Source organism: Raphanus sativus, chromosome 1 (assembly GCF_000801105.2).
Source record: "Raphanus sativus cultivar WK10039 chromosome 1, ASM80110v3, whole genome shotgun sequence".
In the NCBI taxonomy this organism is placed as follows: Eukaryota; Viridiplantae; Streptophyta; class Magnoliopsida; order Brassicales; family Brassicaceae; genus Raphanus; species Raphanus sativus.
Genome location: NC_079511.1, coordinates 25,197,882 through 25,209,842, shown reverse-complemented (window position 1 = coordinate 25,209,842; position 11,961 = coordinate 25,197,882). Strand labels below are relative to the sequence as shown.

At 38.3% G+C, this 11,961-nt stretch overlaps 1 protein-coding gene and 1 pseudogene across 1 annotated transcript; both read left to right on the top strand.

Moving 5' to 3' along the window:
• The first annotated feature begins 1,530 nt into the window (after positions 1–1,530).
• Positions 1,531–2,602, top strand: LOC108849682 (membrane-anchored ubiquitin-fold protein 1-like; annotated as a pseudogene).
• Positions 2,603–4,769: 2,167 nt separating this feature from the next.
• LOC130496642 (uncharacterized) lies at positions 4,770–8,519 on the top strand. The gene is made up of 2 exons (XM_056988880.1): positions 4,770–5,169; positions 6,114–8,519. Exon 2 carries the CDS (start codon positions 6,114–6,116, stop codon positions 8,517–8,519), a length of 2,406 nt encoding a protein of 801 aa, XP_056844860.1. The 5' UTR covers positions 4,770–5,169.
• The last annotated feature ends 3,442 nt before the right edge of the window (positions 8,520–11,961 follow it).

Here is an 11,961-nt window from a genome sequence, read left to right as displayed (position 1 = left end):
TGTATGTTTGATATGTAGTTTAATCTTCTAGATTCTAGTGGTGTTTTAAAAATATAATGAAACAGAAAAATAATCATAGAAAATTAAAATGGTTAAAACTTAAAAATTAATTAGTATGGTAGTCTTTAAATATATAATGCATATTTTGATAATTATTTATAAAATGATTGAGCCTGCATATGCGGGCATAACACTTAGTTGTTTATTATCGTGTCTATATAATTATCTGTATTGTGGAGTTTTCGAATTTAAATTTTGTTTTGAATATAAATATTTATTCAATTTAGAGTGATATTTGTTACTCAAAAAATGATATTATGTTTCAAAAATATATTTGTTTCCTTGTATTCATTTATATTATATTTTGGTACTTCAGTGGACGTCGTTAAAAGTATTTATTAAATTCTGTTTATATGTTTTTTATGACAGTGGAAAAAAATCAGTTTTGATGTACTCATACAGTCAGTTTTTTTTTTTTTGCCAATTTGTCTTTTCATCTTTTCAGTTTGATGACTAATCATGCTTAATCATCGTTCATGCATCTAAGAAACGAAACATACACTTGCTTGAAATAACATTGTTTAAGAACTCTGATACTAAATTATACTCTATAGGGGAGTGTATTCAACTAAGAGTTTCAAGTGATTTGTATTATAATGACAAATCCACTGTTATTCAAACATGAATTTAAAAACTTATTTAAAATCCACTGTTATTGAACTTGACATTTCGTAAAGTACTCTGAAATCCACTGTTATTGAAAATATTTTAAGTTGTGGGATTTTAAAGTTTTGAGGTGATTTTAGAGTGTTTGGGTGGAGTTTCTTAGTTAAAAAAAATAAAACTCAAATCCCATTATTTTAGGTGATATTCTAGAGTAGTTTAACAAAAATCACCTAAATATCTGCAACTTATTAAAATCATCTAAAACTCCATTAAAAATCAAATCACATCAAATGTTAAATTGAATACATCCCCTTAGTATATCACATGGGAGAAGCTAGGAGTCTGAAAGTAGAAACTTAAAAAGGAAATTAGTGCGACCATGAAGGCACATTGACATATGAAGGGTATTTGTGACCTGACTACAAAAATATATTAGACATGCCTGTATGAAAGTAAATGTGATCTTTAAGCTGTTACAGTCAAATTGCGAATGTGGCAACATACCTGGGTAGCAAGTTAATCATATAAGCATTCATCCCCGACTTCTTCACCTTTACTGGAGGCTGCTCTTAGATCGTTATGTTCACATAATTGTCTCTTTCAATACATAGCCTTTAAACAACCATCTAGATAGATATCCACAAGCAGAGTATGAAGTGGGCAGAGAAGCACAATAAAATGTGATACTAACATGTTCTGGTGTTGTCTATGTTGTGGGCTTGATCCATGTAGTATATAGTGTTTTGTATGGTTAAAAGACGTGACACACTGCCGTCAAAAAGGAATCTAACACCCCGAGAACTCAATCCCCAACCATCAACAATATCTTCAGGATCAGACCATAGGAGGTGACATAGCACCATCATGTGGTACTTATTGCTTGCTGTCTTTTGGCCTGATAAGCCATACATGAGTACAGCTTAGCCGGTTTGATTTAACCAACTCTACCAAGTATTAGCTGATATAAAACACTGAACATCCTGCTATTTATAATTTTTCGTTCGATGCACAGTGAGGCGAGAGATCAAGTTTCGCTTATACAACGGTTCTGATATCGGTCCTAAATCATTCCCGATGCTACCACTGTTGCTGCCTTGAAGGAGACTGTCATATCTCAGTGGCCAAGAGGTCGGTCAGTTCTTATTGTCTTTTGAGATTTTGTAAAGGCTTGAATGTTTCTTGGATCAATGCTTCTAGTTTGATTAATATGAGACATCATGCCCTCTCGAGTCTTGAATAGCTAGAAAAGGATCACTGTCATAAATAGCAATGTTGTGCTCAACCAACTCTTTGTTACAGATCAACCCTACTTGTCATTTGTTCTGCCTGTGCTTGATTCGAGCTAGAGAAGGAAAATGGACCGAGGACAGTGAAAGAGGTCAAGTTGATAAGCGCAGGGAAAGTTTTGGAGAACAGGAAGACGGTTAAAGACTACCGAAGCCCTGTCTCTACTTTAGTAGACGCTGTTACCACAATGCATGTCATCATCGAACCTCTGTTTAAAATAAAACACAGCCTCTACTTAAAAGCTTTTCAAAACCCAATAAGGCGAACCCGGGTTCAAACCCCACCGGCCACACGGATATGAGTTATTGCTTTCGACTCATTTGAATACCCAGGAGAGGGTCTATCCGTAGGCTGTACCTCCACCCGGGGGTTAGGCTTGTGTCATTATTGACCCGGGTTTAACCCTTTTTTTAGCCAAAAAAACAAAAAAACTATGTTCTCGACTTGACATTTGTTTCTTTTATATATGTTTGGAACAGAAAAGAAGCCTAAAGATGGTGATCCCAAGATGAACAAATGTGTATGTTCAATCATGTAAGAGAGAGTGACAGATTTGTTGTTTGGTTTTAGATTGTTTACTGATACAGGATCAAAAAATGTGTTGAACGTTTCTTTAATTATAAAAGTATAAAATCAGATCTCTTTTCTAGCTTTGTTGCAAGTAACTATTCAGAACTTGTTGACTACTCAGGGATACAAGTAAATTACAAGACCGAATTGTTTCTATATTCTTAAAATACTGTTTTTTTTTGTTCCATCATCAACGTTTTCTACCAGAGACGGTCTTTTTAACAGCACCAACAGAGACTAAGAACTGATCAAGAGAAGAGAGAGTTCTCATATCATCCGGAGGAAAATAGCTAGCTGCTTTACCCATCATCAAGGTGAAGAGAACAGAGAGTGAAGGACGGTTTGTGTACCGGAGCCTCGAAATGAGCTGGTATTATCCTCTTGAACCTCCAGTCACTCGCTATCTCATCGATCCAGTCCCTCACCTTCTCAGGGAATTTGCTAAAGACCAGAGTCTTGACAATGGGAGAAACGATCAGATTCTGTGACATCTGTGCAAAGCTCGCGTTTGGTTCCAAGAGATTCGAAGGACCGAGAAACAGGATTTGCAGTACCATTCTCTCCCATCCTGCACAGTTATTAAGTTTAACACATTGAGAATCTTTTTGGCGGGTTTTTGGGGTATCAACAACAGGGTCATTAATTGTTTGCCTTTGCTAAGTATCTTCACAGCTAGTTCGTTCTTAGCAGAAGCCAGCAATGATTCGCTGCTGATACTCGAGGGGGGCTTCCTCGGGACGAAGATCACAGCATCACTAACTAACAGAGTTCTTTATGGTAGAACGCTACTTCCACATACGATCCAATTCCTGTTTATATATTATTATTATTATTATCCCATAATAAGTAATATGATTTTTCAACAAAAAGAAAAAAACAAAGATTGAAGGAACGTACGTACCAACTTCAGGAGAGCTAAGGACTTTCTGGTCGATCTCGACATCTCCAACTTGTCCTTCCCAAAATGAACACAACTCCATAGCTTTTATCCCTGCTTTTGCTCTTGAACCTCATCTAAGTTTCTTCTTCACTGCTAGGCGCTAGCACAAACGGCTTCGTTGTTCACCTTTTGCTTTCTCCGAGTTGGGATCGTCGATGGTGAGGCCGGAAGAAACACCGAAGGAGTCCGCATCGTCGCCTTTTGCTTTACTCGACTTAGGATCACCGGAAATCGTCGATGATTCTACGTAGGAACTCATCGCAGTAGACTAATGAGAGAGACAACCAAGTTTGATCGAAACAAAACTCGGATTAAGAGTTTTATAAATAAAAACGGAGTGAGAGAAGAGAAGAAAAATGCAAGACCGGAAATCCAAAATTTAACCTTTTAATCTATATAGTATCATTCTTGTGGTCACATTCATTCTTTATATTAACATGTTTGTCCTAGATTAGCAAATTGTTCTATTCTATACTTAGTTTTAGTTACCTTTTATTATTAAATTTTGTTTAATTTTGTTTAGCTATAATGTTAGTTTGATAAAAAAAACTAATCAACAAATAACAAATAAACTAAAATATATAATATAATCCAATAATACATTGAGAACTTCAAAAGTAAAAGAAGAAAATTTGTTTGTAATAGTACTTTTTAGATTTCATCAAACTCAAGGCCAACAAAAATATCAAAAAATAAATAAATAAATAAATTTAAACAAAATTTATTCCATTTTTGGTCACCAAATTTAAACTTAGAGATATTGAAACTAATGGAAAATCATAACAAAAATTCATACCTATCAAAACATGTATATAATTAATATTCAGGGGAAAATATAACAATACGAACCAAATAAAAGAAAGTTTAGTAAAAATACATTATACACCCAATATACATGCAATTTGTTTAAGAAAATATATAATAGGAAAAATAATTCATGCTATTTCTTTGACATGTTTCATCAAAAATATTTTTACCAAAATAGTGAACCTGACATTTTTTTTTACTTTTTAAATCAATAATTTAACTGAACTTACAAAACATTGATGCAAAACCACAATCAAGAATTAATAGGTAATCATAACAAAAGTTTCAAAATGTAATAGTTAGAAAGTAAAAATACATAATAGCACCCAAAATACGTACAATTATTTTAAGAAAAGACAAAATAGGAAAAAAATAATTCATGTTATTTCTTTGACATGTTTCATCAAAAAAAAGATGGGCTTATTGCAAAAGTGACTCAAAACTTGAATTCAAACAGAAAACTAACCTTTTCTTTTGACTCATTTTTCTTTTGAGTTTTTAACCCCACATCTGCATTTTATCTACGAAAATGCCATTAACCCTTTTTTTTTTTTTTTTCGAAAATGGCTTCTTTACTGTCTCAACCTCATTTTCTTCAAGTATTTACAATATTGCCACTGCCATGAATAGTGGGAACAACCTTGTACGAACTGTTTGGAGCTTTTAATGCCCTTTAATGCACGTAAATCTCTTTACACTCTCTCTGTTTCAATTGTTATGAACTAAAAACAACATTTCTTTCACTTTCTCTCCATATTCATCCAAAAAACTGAAGCTTTTGATTCAAAATTGTTTGGAGCCATATTTCTTTCGTTTTGACTTACGGTTGCTTTCGTTTGAGGTTCTGGGTGGTTGGAGAAGACCCTGTGTGCAAACAAAGTCATCTCACCTAGTTTAAGGTACGAATTTGAATTTTTTTCAAAATCTGTTCGCGTAGAAGACTTACAAGTAAGTCATCTGTATGTAGAAGACTTACTGATGAGTCTTCTGGTCAAACGGACGACTTAAACTAAGTCGTCCAGCTTTGTTTGGTGAAAAAAAACAGTCCAGACGACTTATATATAAGTCGTCTACGAGAAACAGGCTAGTTTTGCATTTGACCGAATTGTGTCAGATCTTTGACTATTTCTGGACGACTTATAATTCAGTCGTCTCTCGGAAAGTTAAAATTTCAATATTTTATTAAACTAGACGACTTACGTGTAAGTCGTCTTAGGTTAGTTTTGTAGTTGAAAAATAAAACTTCATAATTTAATTTTTACCAGACAACATAATATAAAGTCGTCCCGTCAGAAGACTTAATTTAAAGTCGTCCGGGGAAAGCAAAGTCGTCCAGAATTTTTCCCAATTAAGTCGTCCAAACCTTGCTTATCCCGGACGACCTTAAATTAAGTCGTCTAGCTGGACGACTTTTAGTTAAGTCGTGTGGAGAAAGTTAAATTTCAAGTTTTATTTTTCAATTACAAAACTAACCTGGGACGACTTACGTGTAAGTCGTCTAGTTTGAATAAAATATTGAAATTTTTACTTTCCAGAGACGACTGATTTATAAGTCGTCCAGAAATAGTCAAAGATCTGACACGATTCGGTCAAATGCAAAACTAGCCCGTTTTTCGTAGACGACTTATATATAAGTCGTCTGAAATTTTTTTTTTAACAAACAAAGCCGGACGACTTAGAATTAAGTCGTCCCTTTTAATTTTCAATTGCAAAAGTGACCTCTTTAGACGACTTACCTTTAAGTCTTCTGGACGACTTAAATCTAAGTCGTCTGCGATAATGTTTGTTGAACTTCTTCATTTTCTCTATGTTTACTAATGTGTTTTATTTTGAATATTTGCAGATGATTTTTAAGTTACATGCAGTGTATGGAGAATGGTTGTTGAGAGATTTCCGTTGGGATTTTGTGGTTGATGATCTCAAAGGAGCAAGATTGTTTTTATTGAATGAAGATTCAACACATGCTGAACTTGTTGCAATGGCTCAAGAAGATTATAACCTGGACATGAGATCAGTGACTGTGGAGATTAGCTACTCATTACCAGCAGAAATGATGATGACTCCAAGCAGTCCTCCCATTCATGTTACAAGTGATAGACAAGTTCGAAACTTGCTCGAGATACTCAAAACGCATAGAGTATGTCTTTGTGTATCAAGCCGCAGCAAGGTGGAAACGGTTTCAGAGAAAAGAGAAGAAGCTGGTGAATGGGAAGAAGATGTTGGTGATAATGATGAAGCTGGTGAATGGGAAGAAGATGTTGGTGATAATGATGAGGCTGATGAATGTTTTGAAGATGTTGGTGATAATGAGTCTGTTGAAGATGAAAATCAAGATGGGGAGGAGGAAAATGGGGAGGAGGAAAATGGGGAGGAGGATGCTGATAACACTATTGCTGGTGAAACGGATCAGAATGGTGGGGATTACAGTCTTTATGGAAAGGTTCTAGATGAGGACGAGGAAGATGATGATAATATTTGTTTTGAAGAAATTGAAAAGACATATGCTAAGACAAATGCTATTGAAGGAGGAAAATCGGATTGTACCAGCATCTATGTCAACCAGAGTTTTGTTAGCAAGGATGCACTGCTTTCAGAGCTGCGGTTGACAGCAGTGAGGGGTAGGTTTTCTTTCAGAATATACAAATCAACAAAAACTCTCCTTGTGGCAATATGTCGGGTTAGCGGTTGTGGATGGAAGATCAGAGCGAGTGTGAAACATGGGTCAAACACGTTTTGGGTAACAAAGTATGTGGAAAAACATTTATGCTCAATTGGAGACCGAATCGCTCAGCGGAGACACTGTACTCCAAAGTATGTTGGTAGTCTTTTCATTGATCGTGTTGGGATCATTGATGGGATAACTCCACAGCATATCACTGATGCAATGAAGAACATGTTTGGCATGACGCTTGATTACACCACTTCATACAGAGCACTGTTATATGCACAGAAATTGGTGAGAGGATCAGCAGAAGAAGGGTATTCGCGTCTGCCTTCATATCTCGAGCAAATCTCCATTGCAAATCCTGATTCTATCACGGCTATAGAACTTGATTCTGAGAAAAGATTTAAGTATCTATTTCTCTCTTTTGGAGCTTCTATCAAAGGTTTTAAGTATCAGAGAAGGGTCATTGTGGTGGATGGAACTCACCTAAGTGGAAAGTATGGAGGTGTTATGTTAGTTGCAGCCGCACAAGATGGCAATTTTCAGATATTCCCATTGGCTTTTGGGATCGTGGATGCTGAAGATGAACCTTCTTGGGAATGGTTTTTCACAAAATTGGCTAGTTGTATATCTCATGACAAGCCTCTGGTGATAGTCTCTGACCGGCACGCGGCCATTAAAAGTGCGTGTGAGAAGGTGTTTCCTTGGGCAACCCGAGGAATATGTTATTATCACCTTCAAGATAACATTGTCAAAAAGTTTAAAGGGAAACATCTCATGTACTTGGTGAAAGGGGCTGCTTATGCGCACACGGTTCACGATTTTAACCGGTACATGGCTGAGATACGGAGTGCAAACCCGGAACTTGCAACGTATTTGGAGAAGGCCGACGCCAAGCTATGGTCAAGGGTTTATTGTAAGGGGAACAGGTTCAACATAAAAACAAGCAACATCGCTGAATCTATTAATTCCGCACTGAAGCGAGCAAGAGGATTTCCGATTCCGTTCCTGCTGGAGTTCATAAGGCAGAAGTTAGGAAAATGGTATTGGAAAAGGAGACAAGATGCTTTGAGTCTCCCAACTGTACATAGCCGGGGTGTTGAATACTTGCTTGCTGTTCGATCAGAGATAGCGGATACGATGACGGTCGAACCAATTGATGGATGGCGTTTCTTTGTCAAAGGTGGCAAAATGGACTGTGCGGTTGATTTGGAACATGTAAAGTGTGGTTGTGGTGTCTATGGAGTGGAGAAAATACCTTGCTCTCATGCTATAGCAGCTGGAACACATGCTGGTGTGCATATCGACACACTTGTATGTCCACTTTACTCAAAGAATCATCTGTATGCAGGATACTCAGAGAATATATATCCTATCGTGTCACAACATATTGAGGAACGAGAATGCTTTCCTCCAAACGTAAAGCGTGGTCCGGGGAGACAGAAGAAATCAAGATGGCAATCTTGGTTGGAGCTATCTAGGATGAGGGGACACAAACCCAGGAAGAAACACAGGGCACGGAGATGCTCAAACTGCAAGGAAACTGGCCATACGAAACCACAATGTACACAACCAGTTGACTAGTTGTCCAGACGACCTAAATATAAGTCGTCCAGTCTTGATTACCCGTCCAGACGACTAATTTCTAAGTCGTCCAGTGTTTCGTCTACCTTCTACGAAGTCGTCCAGTCTTGATTACCCGTCCAGACGACTAATTTCTAAGTCGTCCAGTGTTTCGTCTACCTTCTACGAAGTCGTCCAGTGTATTAGACTACCTTCTACTATCCCTTCAAGTGTATTTTTTTTAGACGACCTTTTACGAAGTCGTCCAGTGTATTTAAGTCGTCCAGTGTATTTAAGTCGTCCAGTTTTTAGACTACCTTCTACTATCCCTTCAAGTGTATTTTTTTTAGACGACCTTTTACGAAGTCGTCCAGTGTATTTTATTTTTAGACTACCTTATTTTTTTTAGACGACCTTATTTGTAAGTCGTCCAGCTGGAAAACCTTCCAGACGACTTATTTGTAAGTCGTCCAGCTGGAAAACCTTCCAGACGACTTATTTGTAAGTCGTCCAGCTGGAAAACCTTCCAGACGACTTATTTGTAAGTTAGAAAATCTATACAAGTTAGAAAATCAAATAAATCATACATGCCCACAAACATACAAATAGATTTGTGTAAACAAATAGTTCAAATATACAAATAGATTTGTGTATACAAATAGTTCAAATATACAAATTGATTTGTGTATCTATACAAGTTAAAAAATCTATACAAGTTAAAAAATCTATACAAATTGATTTGTGTATCTAATCATACATGCCTACAAACATACCACCATCCTCATTATCTTTCAGATGCTGATCAACAAGCTCCGTCCATATAGCCAAAGCCATAGTATCCCTCATAGTCTTCGCATTGGACCTAGCAAAGTCTTTAGGGCTAAAGGGGACCCCAAGAGCATGACATTCAATGTACTTTGCAGCGTACACGCCACAATCACCATTGTTGGCCGTGGGTACATCTTTGAGGAGTCTCTCATAAGTGTATCGCTCCAACCCATGCATCTGGTCTCCGCACTCCACAATCAGATAAGGGACCATCTCGAGAAAAGGCTCCATTATCTCATCCCATCTTTCTGGTATGGTAGTTGAAGGTATGCTGTCCCAGACGACTATGTGCCTCTTAGGGATCGATATCCAAATAGCCACCCAATGTTTGTTGTCCAAGTTCAGTGGCGCATAGATATCATCAATGTCCTCCCCCCACTTCTTGTTTGATTGGCAAAATGAAGGCATTGATCCGTCATACAAACTCGCCGCCCCACTAGGTAGCATTTTTCCTAAACCATTGTGATCAGACGACGATGTTTTGAAGACCAGATACTGTTCTCTCCAAGACTGGGTAAAGTTGTGATCCAGGAAGCACATTCGCTCGCTCCGGAAACATTGTGGGTTCTCCTTATACCTCTGCCTCAGCACATTCATCCAAGCATCTATATGCTGCATATAAAATAATACAAGTTAGAACCTTCCAGACGACTTATATATTTACAAATCTATACAAAGACAAGTTACCAGACGACTTATTTGTAAGTCTTCTGGAAGGTTTTCCAGCTGGACGACTTACAAATAAGTCGTCCAGCTGGAAAACCTTCCAGACGACTTATATATTTACAAATCTATACAAAGACAAGTTACCAGACGACTTAAAGATAAGCAGAAGACTTACTACGTCTTCCAGCCATGCTTTGGATGTCCGGAGTTTTTGATACCACCAAGTTGGTGATGTACGTGGTTTGTCCTCTTCCTTAGTGAAATAATCACTGCAAACAAAAAAGCAATCAGTTTTGGTAGACTAAATCAAGCTATTATGGGTAAAGCAATCACTTACGGATCAGTTTTCAACCAATCAGCGAGCTCCTTCATCTTAGGTCTGTTTAGTGTGGGAAATGGATTATACTTTCCCACTCTAAGGAGTTTCCTTCTCTCTGCCGTATAAGGAGATATCTGCGTGGGAGCAGGTTTCTTCGTTCGTTCACTCCTTGCACGCACAGAAGCAGTGGGAGCTGTTTGGTCCAATACAACCAGGCTCGGTTCTGAAGCTGAAGCTGGATCGGTGGAAGCGAAGCTCGGTTGTTGATCGTTGGAAGCGAAGCTCGGTTGGTCAGTGGAAGTGAGAGGAACAATCTCTTTGGAGGTGACACCATCTGCTTTATCCTCCGGCAAGATCTTATATACCGAGATCGCCTCATCTGCTGTATCCTCCGGCAACAATCTCTGCAATAAAAGAGAACAAGTTAACCCTGGACGACTTAAATAAAAGTTGGGAGAGGATTTGGTTCCTGCTGGAGTTCAGACGACTTATTTGTAAGTCTTCTGGAAGGTTTTCCAGCTGGACGACTTACAAATAAGTCGTCTGGCTGGAAAACCTTCCAGACGACTTATTTGTAAGTCGTCCAGCTGGAAAACCTTCCAGACGACTTATATATTTACAAATCTATACAAAGACCAGACGACTTAAAGATTTGATACTAACCTCTTTGGGCAGAGGAGAAGGCTGTTTCTTTTGAGGAGAAGGCTTTTTCGTTTGAGGAGCAGGCTGTTTCGTCTGAGGAGCAGGCTGTTTAGTTTGAGGAGCAGGCTGTTTCGTTTGAGGAGCAGGCTGTTTAGTTTGAGGAGCAGGCTGTTTAGTTTGAGGAGCAGGCTGTTTCGCCTTTTGAGGAGTAGGCTTTGCCTTTTGAGGAGCAGGCTGTCTGGTGGGAGGAGTAGGATGATTGGTTTGAAGTGGAGGCTGATCCTTTTGAGGAGTAGTCTGTTTGTTACTAGCCCCGGTTTCTGGGGCTTGTGGGTAGGGGTGTTTTTACTAACCCCGGTTTCTGGGGCTTGAGGGGTAGCCTGATTGGTGACACCAACCTTCTTCTCCACAGCTTCCAATCTATCAGAGATCTTCCTAATCTCCCTGATGCACTTCTTAAACCCCTCTTTCATCATGTCACCTAAGCCACTTCTTAAGTCCTTGAACATGTTTTCTAACTCCTCTCTGGTCACCCAACTAGCCTCTTCTCTAGCCTCTTCTGTAGCCTCTTCTGTAGCCTCTGTAGGAGCCTCTTCTCTAGCCTCTTTAGGAGCCTCTTTAGGAGCCTCTTTACGAGCTTTCTTCCGAGGTCTCTGATTGTCTTCCTCCACCTCCTCCACAACCATCTCTTTGGCTCTTTTCGATGGAGTCACAAACTTGGGTTTTGTACCAGTGACTTCCCAGCAATCCATGGTCCACTTCCACGGTCTCCGATCATACATCACTTTAATGATGTTCTCCGCGGGCACGTCATCAACCTCAGAGTCCCATTTTGGCCACATTTCACTAATGTCCTTCTCAACAAAGTTGATCACGCGGGTCTGCAGTAAATAGAAGAAGAATCGAGTTAGATATTTGAAACAAAATACTAAATAGACGACTTAATTATAAGTCGTCAACTAAGTCGTCCAGCTGGACGACCTTCCAGACGACTTATTATAAGTCGTC

What these genes read in the sequence shown, in the direction of transcription:
- LOC130496642 (XM_056988880.1), top strand. Translation starts at nt 6,114, where the DNA reads ATGATTTTTAAGTTACATGCAGTGTATGGAGAATGGTTGTTGAGAGAT.